Source organism: Podarcis muralis, chromosome 1, assembly GCF_964188315.1.
Source record: "Podarcis muralis chromosome 1, rPodMur119.hap1.1, whole genome shotgun sequence".
Lineage (NCBI taxonomy): Eukaryota > Metazoa > Chordata > Lepidosauria > Squamata > Lacertidae > Podarcis > Podarcis muralis.
Window position 1 is genome coordinate 41,059,169 of NC_135655.1, and position 16,222 is coordinate 41,075,390.

Genomic DNA, 16,222 nt, shown 5'->3' on the forward strand with positions numbered 1-16,222 from the left:
GAGGCGTCTGTTGCACAACTTGCCCTCCTAGCAATTTTCTGCCATCGACCGTGACTACGTTCAGGAGCGTGGTAGCTGGCAGAAGCGCTATGCGATGCTGCTTGACGAACTGCACCCCCACAAAGTCCGCGTTGCTCCCAGACTCGATTGTAATGGGGACTTCCAGGGTGGTTCCATTCGGCAACTGGAGTGTTGCAGTGAGCTGCACCGCTGGCTTGGGTGGTAAGGGGTCTGTGTGCTGCAAAATCGCTGGGGACTGCTCTACAGACTCACCTGGCTGAGCCCCAGCATCGCTGTCTCCAGCCAGGCACTGTCGTTTCCCTGAAACTGCTCTTCGTGAAGTACGTCTGCTGCAACCGTTGCTAAAGCTGCAGTGTGTTTCTGGAGCCTCTGGGGACACTCTTTAGCCATGTGCTGTGCACTGTCACAGATGTAACATTTCCTGTTCCCTCTAGGAGGCTTCGCCTTGACTGCACCGGACGTTGGGGCTCTGGCTGCTGTCTGAGCTCTAGCACCGCCAAGCTCCATTGGTTCCTCCCCCTGCCGCATTAGAGGCGAAGGATGCGCCTGGCCGAACTCCCTGGGGATAAAAGGAGGTGCCCTGGCTGGCGCACGCACCTGGCGACCTTCCTCACTGTGCCAAGGACGTTCTTCGTGTCGTATTCCAATCGCAAGAGCCCTCTGTACTACTTCTGCTAGGGTTTGAGGTCTGTCACCCCTGGCCAATTCATCTTTTATGGAGCCGTGGAGTCCCTCCCAGAACAAATCTCTCACTGGTTTGGAGTCTTTCTCCCAGCCCAATACAGTCAGCAATGCAAAAAAGCGCAGATGGTACTGACACACAGTGGCTTTGCCTTGTCTGAGTCCGTGCATCTCTCGGCGCGCAACATCAACATCCACGGTGGACTGGAAACAAGCGTCCATAGCTTTGATAAATTCATCAGAATCGCGGCGGGCAGGACCATCTTCACGCCACAAATTGCGCAGCCACGCTCTGGCGTCTCCATGCAAATAAGACACAATAAAACCCACTTTCTCCTCCTCATCTTTAAAGTCATTGCGAAGCAAATGCAGTGCATATAGGACGTCTGCTCTGAAACTGGGGTAGTGCTTCAGGTTCCCATCGAAGTGGGCGACCAAACTGCCCCCCCGCCTTCCAAGTCCAATTCCCTCTGATCTGGACCCTGGGAACCCCTCTCTGCATGCACGCTCCCACCTGGCTTGCAGATCCTCGCATCGCTTCTCCGCATCGTCACTCTTCTTCTGAGAGGCTATTGCCGCAGTGGAGAGCTCGGTGACTGCGTTCCGTAGTGCTGTCAACTGTTCCTCCGCACTCATGGCTGCCACACTTCGTGAGCTTTGCAAAAAAAATTTTGCGTTCTTTTAGAGAGGGGACTTACTGTCAGGGCCGCCTCAGGTCCCAGCTCACAAGAGACCAACGCCAAGTCCACTTTATTTACAAAAGTCTTTATTGAAGTACATTGTTTGTTCCACAGCCGAGGCGCGCAGCCCCACGTCTGTTACGCTTAGACCGCTGAAGTCCCCTCTGAATCAGTCCCGCCTCCACACCAGTTTAAGAGGCTTCTGCTGGTCCACCTCTTCCTGTCCTTCCTTTTCCGCAGGGTCTTTCTGCCCCCCTGGGTTCCTTCCCTCCTGCTTTCCCCTGACGCTGAGTCCCCAGACGCCTGCTCCCCCCTCCTCCGTGCTTTGGGACCAGGCTCCTCCTCCGGGCTCTCCGCATTTCCGCGCGCCTCCACATTTGAACTTGGCGCGCGTTCGCTACCTCTGACCTTCCTCTTGACAGCTACACTACTCTCTGTGCTACTCTCCGCCCCTTCCGGCAGGACGTCTTGCCCCGATCTCCTTCCCCTCTCTGCTTCCTGCTCTGCTTCGTCTGTCACACTGGGAACTCCACCCTCTTCACTCCGTTCCGGCGGGGAAGCCGGCCCCGATCTCCAACTCCCACTCGGGGTTTCCCTGCTGCTCCCCTGCTCCTGACGAGTCCCCCCTGTGGCTCCCCTTGGCCTGACCAGGGGCGCCCCCTTTTGGGAATCCTCCGATTCACTTGAAAGACTCATGGAAACCCTCAAGTCATTGTCATCCTCCTCCTCCTCGTTCCGGGATTCTTCCCCCTCGCTCTCAGTCTCCTCCCTCATCTGTGCCTCTCTCCCTGAACCCCTGACACTACCCTTCATCCGAACAGCACAGGGTGCTTTACAACATACAAGGTGTTTTTAAGAAGGTTCCTCTCATTTGGCCTAATGATATTATTTTTATTTTATTTTTTGAATTGTATATTTCTCATTTTATGTCTACGATGCTTTTTAGGCAATGCTGTTATATACCTGCCTTTTCTTCTTATAATGTAAGATTTAAAAAACAGAACACAATTTAAGTCTGGCAAGGTGAATCAGTGGAATCGACAGGCTGTGAAGCCTTTTTTTCAGTGAAGGGCTCAAATTGCAAAACAAGTTTTGTCTTATGCTTAATAATGACAATGAAATGAGAAGCATTCACCCAGCTAAACAATAGACAACATTACTTAATTATTGCCAAGATATAATAATAATAATAATAATAATAATAATAATAAATTTATTTATTTATAAATTTATTTATACCCCGCCATCCCCAGCCAAGACCGGGCTCAGGGCGGCTAACAACCAATAATAAAAACAAGTTGATTAAAATACAATTTAAAAGATTAAGATACAACATCAAAACAATTAGGGAGCAATCTCTTCATAGGAGGAGAAAGGAAAAAGAAAGAGGGGGAGGGAATCATCGCCAGGAGGAGCAGGGTCCCTCAAGGCCAGACGGAATCTATCAGGATCCATCAGTCTTCGTGGGCGAGCTCAAATAGGCTCACCACCCAAGCAGGGGAGGAGCGGGAAGTCAATCTTGGCTTTCAGAGCGTAGTGATCAGACCATGGCACTTCCACAGGTGGGAGCATGATCACATCTATGCCAGCACCAAAGATCAAATCCAGCGTGTGGCCTGCTTGATGAGTGGGGCCCATAACAAACTGGGAGAGCCCCAGTGTTGCCATGGAAGTCACTAGGTCCAGAGCTTGTGAGGAGGGGGCGGCATCGGCATGGATGTTGAAGTCTCCCAAAACCAATAGGTTTGGGAACTCCAAGGCCCAGCCTGCTGCCACCTCCAGCAGGTCTGACAGGGTAGCTGCCGGTGCACTAGGTGGTTGGTACACCAGCCAGACAGCCAAGTTCTCCTTGGTGCCCCACACGAGACCAACACATTGAATGCCGGAGATCACCAGTGGTGGCAGAGCCCTGAAATAGCAATCCTCCCGGATTAACAACGCTACTCCTCTCCACCCGACCCACAGTCCACGATTGATGGAGGACAGAGAAACCTGGAGGTGTTATCTCATGTAGGGAGATTACTTCACCTTCCTGTACCCAGGTCTCTGTCACGCAAGCCAGGTCAATCCCCTGCAAGACAAAGTCATGCATGGTGGCGGTTTTATTGCCTATGGACCTGGCATTGCACAACACCAGTGACGGAGGTGGGTAATCCCTGCTCGCCCTACCCTTGTCCCTTGGGACAGGGCATAGATTGGAAGGGGTTCGAGCATGACTGCATCTCAAAACCCTTCGCCGATAGTGATATTTAGCCCCACCGCCATTCTTCCCTAGTCCTTAATAGTGGGAATCCCAGACCCCATACTAGCCTCCCCAAAGAGAGGTAAGATCTCCTCACTTAACAAGTCATCTCTGGGGCAGGACTCTTGGGTCAGAATGGATTGGGAAAGAGGTGAAAGTTCGATAGGGTAATTATCCCTAGAAGATAAAACCCAACCAACCACACCCTGAGCAAAGAAGATGTTCAGTTCCTCTGCCAATGAGGCATCAGTCTTAGCTATGTTCCTTATATTGCCCTTGTAGTTGGTTAGATGCTGCAGTTGTTGCCACACTTGTTTCATGATGTTATCGGCTAAATAATTTTCCACCTTAAGCTTATACTGTTGTTTTGCTGCTGTCAGGGGCTCAGGGGCTGAGCCAAAGGGGAAAGAGGAGTTGGAGAGCGAAGGGGAGGAATCTGAAGGGAGCTTAGGAGGGTATGACAGTGACCCGAGAGATTCCATGAGTCTCTCCAGCGAATCAGAAGATTCTCAGAAAGAGGCGCCCAGGGTCAGGGCAAGGGGGGCCAGGGGTGAGTCCCCAAGCGGCAGCTGGAGATCAGGGCCAGCTTCCCTGCCAGAGCGTAGCGGGGGGGAAGAAACCCACAGATCAGAACCGGCGTCTACTCTAGCAGGGAGAGAGAGAGAGCCAGAGCTGACCACGCCTCCGTCGGAGAGTGGAGGGGCAGAGCAGAGGTCATTTCCAGCCAGCCCCTCTGAAGGAGGAAGCAGTGACAGGAGCAGTGTAGCCGTTAGGAGGAAAGTGGCTGGCTGGGCGCACGCGCCAAGTTCAAATGTGCAGGCGCGCGGGTCAGCAGAAAATCCGGATTGGGAGCCAGGTCCCAAAGCCCGCCGGAGACAGGGGGAGGAGTCAGAGGAATCCGCCTCCGAAGAGTCCAGGAGGGGTGGAACCCCAGGGGGCAGGAGGACCCAGAGGAGAAGAGAGCAGAGGAAGAGGTGGAGCAAAGCTCGGGTGTTAAACTGGTGTAGAGGAGGGGAAGAGTCAGACGGAGCTTCAATGGTCTAGAGTTACAGACGTAGGGATGCGTGCCACGGATATAAAACCAACAATGAACTTCAATAAAGACTTCTGTATATAAAGAGACACTGGCTTTGTGAGCTGGGACCTGAGGCACCCCTGACAGCTGCCTTAATGCCTTTTTTGAGATTTATTCTCACCTCTCTGTATATGTCTATATTCCCTGTCTTAAAGGCAGAATCCTTCAGGAGTGTTCTTACTTCAGCAGTCATCCATGGTTTACAGTTCCCATAGAGTCTAATGCATCTCTGCAATGTTACATTATCGATGCACACTTTAATATAGGAGAGTATAGCATCTGTGTATCTATGCAGATCTTGATATTCAAACACGCTCCAATCAGTGCTCTCAAAACAATCCTGGAGCTGACTAAGAGCACCCTCTGGCCAAATTCTGTTTTTATAACTGACTGAATTCTTCTCCTGAGAGGGATGTACTTCGGACATAGAAAAACTGAAGAATCGTCGGATGAGCCTAAGTGGGGGAAGGGAATTGCCCTGTATGCCTGTTTCAAATTGGAATACGCGAGATCTAGAATATTCTGTCCTCTAGTGGGAAATTTCACAAACTGATCAAACTTAGGAAAAACCATCTTTAGGCAGGCTTGATTTAAGTCCCCTGCCACAACAAGGGCGCCCTCTGGGTGGATTTGCTGCTGCTCGGAGATGACATCATATAGCTTAGAAAGTGCCGCACTGACATTAGCATCGGATGGGATATAAACAGATATAATAATTATGACAATTACTTCTCTAGGCAAATAAAATGGCCGACATGTAACTGCCATCAATTCTAGATCTGGGGAGCAATATGTGTAAGCTACTTTGCTGTTAACGCACCAACCATTGTGTATGTAACTATAGACTCCTCCGCCCCTAGCTTTACCAGAATCACTGTTTCTATCAGAGCAATAAATTATTCGATTTATCAGCTCAACTGCCGCATCTGGTACTGCTGAATGTAGCCAAGTTTCTGTAATAATTACCACACAGCTCTCACAAAGAAGCTTGTTTGCTGCCATCAGCAACTGTAATTCGTCAATTTTGTGGACAAGAGATCTGGTGTTGGTCAGGAAGACGCTTGGCAGTGCTGGTCTGGTGGGTCTTTTTCTAAGCCGGGTTAACAGACCAGCTCTGCAACCACGTTTTTGCTTTCGCTCTTTTCTCTTTCGCTTCTTTCGGCACTTCCCCCTCCCGTCGACAATCCATAGAGATCCTGGAGGTCTTACTATGCAGTTTGGTATACAGTGGGACCTTTGAAACTCTCTAGTTATCTCTATTTTTCTTGTGAGCCCGATGTTTACCAGTTTTGTGCGTGAGTAGGTGAGGTACTGGGAGCTCGGAGCCGCAGGGTATGAACGCGCCGACATCTTGGAACTCAGATAACCAGCTTAGGGTAACCCAGGGTGGCATATTCAGTTGTGTAGCAAAAAGTAAAAGGAAGAAGATGTAAAGCTTCGCCACTTGCAGTTCATTGATCTGCTGCAAGGGAATCTGTTACTTCATTACTGGACAAAACGTCCCATAATGGTGTATTAATACACCAGCCGTAGCACCACTGTAGGACAAGAATGACACCCCCAGTTTTGCCATTTTTATTTTAAGAATGCATTTTCTTTGCAAAATAGTTGCGAGTTTCTCTGCTACGTTCACTGAATGACTTTGAGTTAGATCAAGAAGTGAGCAATGTCAGCGTCTGAGTCACTTTAAGCAGTCCCAAAGGAGAGCAAAACTGTTTTTAGAAGTTATGCAGCTTTGCCTTTCTAGTGCAGATTGATTTTTCTAGCTTTTGATAAACTGTAATCTTAGCTAACAGCCATGCTTGACTCACAAGTCTCACTGGCTCTCTTCCCTCTACCTGAATATTTTTATTTTTGCCAGCAGAATATGCTTTGTTGTCTTGTTGCTACCTAGAGCTCTAAACCCTGGGCAAAAACAACTGCTTTAAATACATGCCTGATTGGCAGCTTCCATGCTGAACTAGGTATCTGCACAAGGAATTCTATACTTATCAGTAGAAATAACAATAAATAAATAGATCATACATTCCATTTTCTGTTTTCTGAAAAATGCTGTTTAGGAAAAAGGCGGTGAAAAATCTGGAACAACAAAATTAGAACAAGCAACTCTTTGGGGATGTTGGTCTTGACCGAGATGCACTTGGCATGTGGAAAACACTTTGCTTAGAAGGAGCAATGAAGCATAAGAAGTGCTGATGGCTTATTCCTCCATCTAATAGTCTTCCTTTTCAGATTCAAGGCAATATGTGCATATTATAACACATGACAAATTACATTAAAAGTACATAAGGCTACTTAAGCTTAAAGCACGGCTCAAGATATTTATGAGCAGCTTTTGTGTTACCTGTACCAGCTCCTTAGCCACATTCAGTTTGAGATGCAGAGGCAGCTCTTCAAGTGCCTGGACCAAAGACTGGCAGTCAACATACAACCCAGACAACTGGGGAAAAAACACAGTAGAACATGAGATTAAATGGACATTAATGATGGTCTCCTAAATACCTTACACACAAAAGCAGGTCCATCTGTCATCTTTTTCCACCACTGAAATGACCTGGGTAGCACAAGAACTACATATACAGATGGAAGCATTAACAATGAAACCATCTATATGGAAGAACCAGGGCTGGCCTTTATTAAGCATTTTGAAGGATCAATTACTATTCTTAAAATGTTCTGAAACAAGAATTAAGGGGGATATTCAACTAAATAATTGGGCAAGCAGAATGACACTTAATCTGTTCTGGGGTTCTCCCAAACCTCCAAAGATTTGGGGATGGCGTGGGGTGTGTAAGGTAGGGGTGGAGTGGTGCAAGTTGAATATTGTCCTAAGGGTTTCAATGCTGCAGCTCCACTGGTGCAACAGACCTCTGAGCATAAAAAGGACCTTCCTCTGCTGTCTTCCCTGCTCCCATGCACATCTTCATAATCATCTCTGGAGGGTGGGGGACCCCCCGGAGCAGATTTTCAAGCATACAGGAGAGGAGAGGAAACAGATGTCCTGTGGCATAAGCAGAACTCTGCTTGTGTAGCTTTGGTTACAACCTTAAACAATTAACTTAAACAAATGAGTTTATGGGAATTAAACAAGCTGCCACAGAAGGCAAGGCAAATTGATAGATGAGAGCTTTTCTTTCATTTAAAAGAAATCCCTGAGCCATGTCAGCACCCATGATGATGTTTCTCTAATGAACCACCTTCTGTAAAGCTTTATACAGTTCTATGTCTGCAGGTGAAAAGTTTAAATGAAATGCTAACCAGGTCTACCCAGAAGCAGGTCCTACTGAATTCAAAGAAGCTTATTCAGAGATATGTTAGGTCAGGACTTCAGGATTACTTGCTGTCATCAGCACTAATTAGATGTTTGCAGTAACCTTAAGCAGAAATATAGTGCAGAGATATTTAGCTTACTTCAAACATATTCTAAATTGAGAGATTAGCTTCTGAAAGGAATAAATTAGAATGCCTACTTCTCATTCAAACAACATGTCAAAAGTCTGTGACAAAAGGTGTTTGATTGATATGCAGATGTATATGATAAGCATAAAATATTAATCATTTGACTCAAACTGGGTTGAAGTTCATTCATGACTTGATTGATTAATTCTGAAAATATCTAAGACACAAAGACTTCAAAACAGACTTTATGAAAATGCAGTAAATGATGAAAGTATAGGGAATTCTCAGAAGAGGTGCTGCAGACAAATCCTTCAATATCCTAAATGCAAATTCTTTTTCAAAATAAAGCTGCAATTAGATATTATGACAGATGTGAGACTGCCTTTGAAAATCACAGCTAAACACTACTTCCCTCCAGTAAAGTCTAGGGGTACAAAACATGTGATGTCACTGCACTGCATCACTGGGTGCCATGGGGTGGGGGAGCAGGGAAAACAATGTTGTGTCATACATTTTGCATCACTAAGCATCGTCAGGGAGAAAAGGAAAACAAAACACGTTCAATTTCTTTTGAGGAGCAGTTCTACATCTACCGTAATTCCAGCCTAGGCTGTGGCTTAATACAACAGAAATAGTGTAGATAGCAGAGAGCAAGCCTGAACATTCAGTGGACTCCTTTACTACCAGCTTGCAAGAGAACAAAGTCTGTGGGTGACAAGCTGAACGACGAAAGAATAAATTTACTTTCCCTGCCATCAGACTATAATCCACTCACTTCACATGCTACAATACACTCTGTTCCACTTGTCCCCAAGTAAAGCATTAAAAATCTCTTACTGTAGTAACCCCCTATCCCTGGTAATAGTACAACTTGTTGAAGGCAGTAGGTGTCTCTTCCTCTTCCTACAGATTTGTAGGAACTGAAGTTCTTTCATTATCAAGTTTAGGCAGAGCATTTTCGAAAATGCTTATTCAACTCCATTTGTGCTCAACTTTCAAGTTCTGTTCTGTGTCTCCCCCACCCCCACCCCAGCCTGAATATTCCTCTCTTCATACACTCTTCCCCCCCTTTTAATTTTAAATGTCATTCACAGACTGGGCAAATCTCACTTTCCTTTGGTGATCCATGTTAGCACACTGAGCTCTTTTTTGTATGCACTGCTAAGCCAAACCATAATTTAGCATGAAGGAGCAAACACGCAGGGGCCTAGAGAGACCGTGGATGAGTTAAATCATATTTTGGCTTAGCACATTGTCTGAACCCAGGCAAATCACTAGCTGTAAACAACAGGACAAACCTCAGTTACACTTAAATCATAATGCTGCATAGTAGGATTACAGAGTTGAAAGGAACTTAAGAGATCATCTGGACCCCTTGCTCAATACAGGATGTAATTATAGCATTGTCAGCCATTGGCTGCCCCCACCCCCCGCTTAAATACCTACAGCAAAGGACAGTTCGCCATTTCTAGAGGCTGTCAAATAGCTCTTACTGTTAGGAAGTTTCCCTTAATGTTTTGCCCAAATCTGCTTCCTTGCAACATTTCCCCTCTGTTAGTTCTAGTCCTGCCCTCTACAGCAACAGAAAGCAAGTTTTATGTCTTATAATGATCAACTAGACCAGCTAGAGTATGCAAAGGGAGAAGCCCAATGGAGCTAATATCTCTGCACAACTCATGGTGTCATCCTGCTTTCTATCCATCAAAATAATGGGGATTATCCAGACTAGTCACTTGGGAAGAAAAGGGACACCCAAAATAGTTGTTTGGGGTTCATCTCCCTGTGATTCCCTCAAATCCATTATCTTGGGAGTGCTGCTGAATCTTTATACACCCAGAAGGCCAACATCTCCTTTTATTACTTTATTATGAGAAAGCTGCAGCCCTTCATATGTTATCAAGGCCTAATGCCTAATATTCAGGTCTTTGAAGATGGACTATTGCAATGTGCTCCACATAGGTGACAACCTTGTGACTACTCAGCTGACACAGAACACCACAAGAGACCGCCTTCTGAAATCATATTATGCATGTTCTCCAGTAAACTAGAGTTCAATGCGCATTTCAGAGAACTGTAAGTCCTAAATACCCTCTGCGTGTTTCCCATTCCATCATGGTTGAGATTATACAATGCCCTCTCTTCCCATCTTGTGCACAGTCAAACTGCAACAGATCGCAGAGAGGCACTAGCATTGGGGCTGCCTTACATGTTCACCAAGATATTTTCTAGAACAGGAAGATTTATCTAGGTTGACATGAGAAGATTAAGCATGTGTGGCTAATTCTACTCTGTTTTGCCTAATAGCTTTCTACAGGGTCTTTTATTCTCCAAGTTTTAATAAAATCTGGCATTTATATAGACCATTTCCAATGTTCAAGGCACTTTACATTTATTACCTCCCTAATCCTCAAAGTAAGCCAGCAATATAATCTCTGAATTGGAAAAGGTGGGTGGGGTGGCTGAGGCAATATTGGGAGAGAACAGAGTTTGTACGGAGGTGAGGTTTGAATCAGGCACTTCCTGACTTTGCTCACAAGCTTAACCACAATGCTACACCAGCTTTACTGGCTGTGCATAAATCATCATCTGCCCTGCAGAAATTGAAATAAAATGCACACTGCAATCTTTTCAAGAACAGGTTGTTCTCCATTACCTGTTTCGGACAAAGGTTTTCTGCAATCCACTCCTTTTCTTCAGCAAATCTGAACTGGGTAAAGGAATCCCCTAGAAATAAAGTGGCAGATGTGTCAATAAATTTGCCAAATAAACAGCAAAACCGATTAAACTTCTATGAATGAAAAATCAAGAATTCTCATATTTTAACAGTATATCAATATAGAAAGCTCAAGCAAGCCAACACCCTAGAACAATAAAAAAGCCCCAAACAATCACACAAATATCCTTTGTTATCGCTAAAACAATGCAGGAGCTACATGGCAATTATAAATGTTGTGGTGGGGAGAATACAAGGAGTGCCTGGGAATAAGGACTAGTCAGAGGTAATAAGATTCAGACTCACAACCTTCTGTTTTGCCTCAGGTTCCCTCCCAGCCCCATCCCTCCATATCCTGTGTGTGTCTGTGCAGATCTATGTGCAAGACAACCCTATTGAACAGAAATGCGCTAAATACAACCTATTGTAACTGGCACTCAATTCCCACAATCACTTAAGACACATGCTTGTTTTTCCAAAGGCACCACACAGAGTGAATGTTAAAACCATTTTCCATTAAGGCTACAATATTGTAATACAATACGATAGGTTTTGCATTTAAAAACAGCACTTCAGTTCAGTTTGTATGAAATAAGAGGTGACAGGACTGTTAAAGCTAGAATCTGATTTTACTTCAACATTTTATTTCTTTCAGCATTTACTTCAACATTTTATTTCTTTCAGCATTTACTTCAACATTTTATTTCTTTCAGCATTTTACATACTGAATTACACCTCCATCTTCCAAAATGTGTTTAGCTGCCGAGTATGAGCAGACTCAGAAGGTCTATGAAAGTCAATGGCCAAATAGAAACATTACCTGCAAGCCACTAAAAATACACTTCAAGTGGCTGATGGAAGAGTTAGGATCACAGTATGTTAAATTACAAAAATGCTATTGTAGTTCAGTCAAGCCTGTATCTGAATTGGCCAATCTATCACCATTTCTAAGCAGCATGCTGGAATAGCCCTGACTTCTTCAGTGTTTTGTCTCGCTGTCTTGTCTGGTGGAAACACACACACACACACACACAGAGAGAGAGAGAGAGAGAGAGAGAAACATAGGTAGTGGTTGGTGCGGCCCTGGATTTTTGAGAAACCCCAAAACATTGTGGGTTTTTTAATGGATAGTGTAATTTGTGAGTTAGGGCCTTTCATGCCAATAACTGGGTGAAGTCATGTTTCTGTCTGCCATCTTAGTTCAAAATGGTACCTGGTGTCCAAACAGTGACAAAGCCCATCACCGCCCCTCAGGAACCCTTGTGCTGGGTTTGGTGATAATACCTCAAGAGGCAACCAAACCTATGCAAAAATAACAGGTGCAGTCACACCAAAGTCACATTTCGATCCACCATATTGATTCAAAACGGCACCTGGCACCCAAGTGCTGACATAGGACCCCCCCCCCCCCACCTCAGAAGCCCTTGTGCTGAGTTTGGCAAGGATATCTCAAGAGGCGTCCGAATCTAGAGAGAACAAACTGACAGGCTTTCCAAAATATATAGTGTATATATAAAAGTATTATATTGTATAATTGAGAACTTCTCTACTTTCTAGAGCAAATATATTTGCCTCCGAACTACTGACAGTTTGTTCCTTTAGCCAGTTAGGCACAATGAGACTGAAATGAACAGAGTAAATTATGCCAGACCCTATGATAAAGCCTTCTAAATAAAGAAATATTAGTGTCCTCAAACCACTGATCCACAATGATACCAATAAAGTCGGTGGGGAATTATTCTAAGCAGGCAGTAGAAAAAACCACAGAGCAAGTTTCTCAAATAAAATAAAAAATAACTACAATTCACAGAAGCACATTTAATGCAAATTAGGTTAATGAGAATGTTGGTCCAACCAATTATCTTTTAAAAATTATCTTAGTCTGAAAAGAATGTCCTTTTACATCATGAATACTAATAAACCATCAGGCAATGCCTGAGAATGCTTCCAAATTTAAAAACTGACAGATCATAATTCCAAGCAAAAGTAACTAGAACTGAAAACAAAATGGTTTAAATGCACTTCAATTAAATGTTTGTAAACACAACGTTTTCCTTTGCTCTCTGAAGTAAAATGCAATAGCTGTTTAAAACACAAGGCTAACATAACAGGGAAAGAGAAGCTACGTTTCCCAAAACCACAAGAGATGCATTTCACTCAAACTATCGAACTGAATATATATTTTCAAAAGTGGCTTGTCTGGCCATTTGTCTACTTGTCGTTTATAGTTTCGGGTGCTGCTTGAGATACCGTCACCAATCTTGGCACGAGGGCTCCCCAGGTGGGCAGCAGACTTGGTTGCCATTTGGACACAGGTGTCCTTTTGAATTGACATGGTAGACCAAAATATCACTTTGGCATGACTCTGTCCATTTTTGTACATAGTTTCAGCCACTTCGCAAGGTATTGGTGCCAAACTGCATAAGGGTTTCCGAGGTAGAGGCGGCAGACTTCTTCACTGTTTGCATGCCAGGTGCCATTTTGAATCAAGGTAACGGACCAAAACATCATTTTGGCATGTCTTCATAGACTTTTTGGAATAGATTCGGTCGCCTCTTGCAATATCGCCAAACTCAGAATTGTTGTTGTTGTTGTTTAGTCATGTCCGCCTCTTCGTGACCCCCATGGACCAGAGCACGCCAGGCACTCCTGTCTCCCACTGCCTCCCGCAGTTTGGTTAAACTCATGCTGGAGTTCCCAAACTGGGGATCTTCATTTATGACTGAATACCAGGCACCATTGTGAATCAAGATGGAGGACCAAAATGTGACTTTAGTGTGATTTTCCCAATTATTTGGCATGTTGGGTCCAAGTTCACAAATTACACTCTCTATTAAAAAACAAACCAACAAACCCCAATAATTTTTTATTCTAAAAATCCCAAGCATTGCTAGGCACTCCCCACTACTAGTAACATTAATAATGTGTATTCCCATCTCACTCTTGCTTCTAGGAACACAGGGGTTCCTAGCAACCTAGCAAGCATGGAGCAACCAGATTTCCCTGTTTTATCCCGACAACAACTCTGTGAAGCAGGTTAGCCTGAGTGTGTGAGTGGCTGGCCAAAAGTAACTTGAGTTTCACGGCTGGATTTAAGTCCAAGTCTCTTTTTCCAAATGCTCTAGCCCAGTGTTTCCCAACCTTGGGCCTCCAGCTGTTTTTGAACTACAATTCCCATCATCCCTGACCACTGGTCTTGCTAGCTAGGGATGATGGGAGTTGTAGTCCAAAAGCAGCTGGAGGCCCAAGGTTGGGAAACACTGCTCTAGCCAACTCAGTATTCAACAAGTTGCTTTGTATGCTTATTTGTTAATGTTACCATGCCATTCCCCAGTGCAACATGTGTGCTAGAGCAAAGTTATTTTCATAAATGATACAAAGCTATTAAGACACATATTCACAATAAAGTTGGCTAGAGGTCAAATAATGCAGCAGGATAGAATTTAAACAGTCACTTGCAGGAGCTGAATCAATAGTGAAAATTGGACTGTTCAACAGCTGTTAAGAGGAAGAAAGGGAAGCTACTGCAGTAAGCGTTGGAGAGAGACCTCCCAAGTGTTGTTCAAGATGGGAATGCAGACTGAACTATATCTTGTCAAGAGAAAGTGGTACTTGCCCAGGAAACTTCATTCCACTCAATTCAGAAAAATCATCAGATGTGGGAGTAACTAGTGGCACACAGTGGACAGCCTGGTGCTTATGCATTATGAAAACTAGTCGAGATTTTCCAGTTGTGTTTTGCCCCACATGCTCTTGAGACTTTCCTTTAAGAGAGAAAGAGCTTTTTTAAAAGGCTAGCTGCAGCACATGGGAGGGTGAGAGGGTTGTTCAGATCTCAGCTGGGATTAATGTTTTAAGGTCCCTTAACACGGCTGCTAGTCACACAATGAATCTAAAATAATTTGACCCTAGGAGTAAGTGGGTTTCCTTTATAGGTTCGCCAAGTCTCTCAGCCAAAACAAAAATCAAATGAAAAAACACGAGACTCAGCTGTGCTCTGGTAAGTCGCGCAAGCATCAAGCAGGCAGTTGCCTCTACTTTTCCCTTGCTAGTTAACAGTATCACAAAAAAAGACAATATTTACATATATAATCTTGATTAAATGACTCAGTTTTATACCTCTTAGATATGTAGTGGATGTGTTTATCATCCATACTATACAGAACAAAACAAACATCTTTGAAAATTCTCCCCCTCAAACCACCTGGCATGCAATATTCATAAGACATAGATGATCATCCAGATGGCAAGACAGTTTTTCAATATAACATTTGTTGTCCTTATTGTTTCTGGGAGGGAAATACACGGGAATTTAAGTATGTAGACACAGATTTCCCAAGTGGGTAGATTTTAAATGTTAGCTACATTTTTACTTATCTGCCACAAAAATTACTAAGAAAGATGATTTTGTCTCCCCCTGTACACAGTGAGATTAGGAGGTCTCAAATTGGTTTGCTCACTCACCACCATAATGATTGGGAGCTTGCTAGTTTTACTTATTTTATTGTTTCATTCTGGTATGATATAATTTAAGAGCTGATATGGAAATCATTTTGGACTGAAGAGAGAAATTTGAAATGTGTGTATGACAGATAAGCATCCCCTAGAATCTGGAAAAGTTGTCCAGGTTAAAAGGTTGCAACACCCTTTTCGTTTTCACACTCAATTACATTTATAATGTTTCAAACATCTAATACTGAGGAAAAATGCTTCTCTCTCTTTGAAGGCACTTTGGAGCTCCTCATAGATATATAAATGAGCCCTGAATACCTTTGTTTCATACTGTTTTTTCTTAATAATCTAATTGTTTTGTCTTTTAACTGTTGCTATTTTGAAACTCGTTATGCTTATCTGCTTGTTTTATTATTTATACTGTTTTTCTGCTGGCATGGTTTTACTGCTGCTATTATTTTTTTATAGATTTTTATGTTTTATAGATTATGGTTTTATGGCTTGTAACTATGTTATGAATGAATTTTATGTTTTTAATATGTTGTGAGCCCCTAAAAGAGTGGCTTAGGAATATTGAAATAAATGTTAAATAAAATGCATGACTACCCAAAAGTTGCCCCACTCAGTTCAATGGAGTTTGCCCCTAGATAAACGGGCACGTAACTGCAGCCTCAAATACTATCAGTTAATTTCTTATACACAGAATCACAGTGTATGGTAAGCAGGTCAACATTTTTCTGTGTTATAACATTTTTCTTTGCCAGTTCCTAGTAGTTCAGGCAGCCATTCTTGCCAGTGCCTCTTGCTTCAAGGGTTTAAAATATACACACAACTTGCACGTCAGAGTTCAATGTAACTCATATAATTTTCAGTAACTTTCCCCTAATTTTCACCGTGTACATTTGACAAGGAAGAACATGCACACAAGATCTCAAATTGTAGGAGCAAGTAATTTAAAC

At 43.8% G+C, this 16,222-nt stretch overlaps 1 protein-coding gene across 1 annotated transcript in view; it reads right to left on the reverse strand.

The window, feature by feature from the left end:
- The window catches only part of AVEN (apoptosis and caspase activation inhibitor), a 106,644-nt gene that overhangs the window by 10,241 nt on the left and 80,181 nt on the right, over positions 1 to 16,222 (reverse strand). The window contains exons 3-4 of the mRNA XM_028722068.2: positions 10,752 to 10,822; positions 7,044 to 7,139 (exon numbers count right to left, since the gene is read on the reverse strand). Coding sequence (XP_028577901.2) covers positions 7,044 to 7,139; positions 10,752 to 10,822 — 167 coding nt within the window. The remainder of the gene's footprint in view (positions 1 to 7,043; positions 7,140 to 10,751; positions 10,823 to 16,222) is intronic.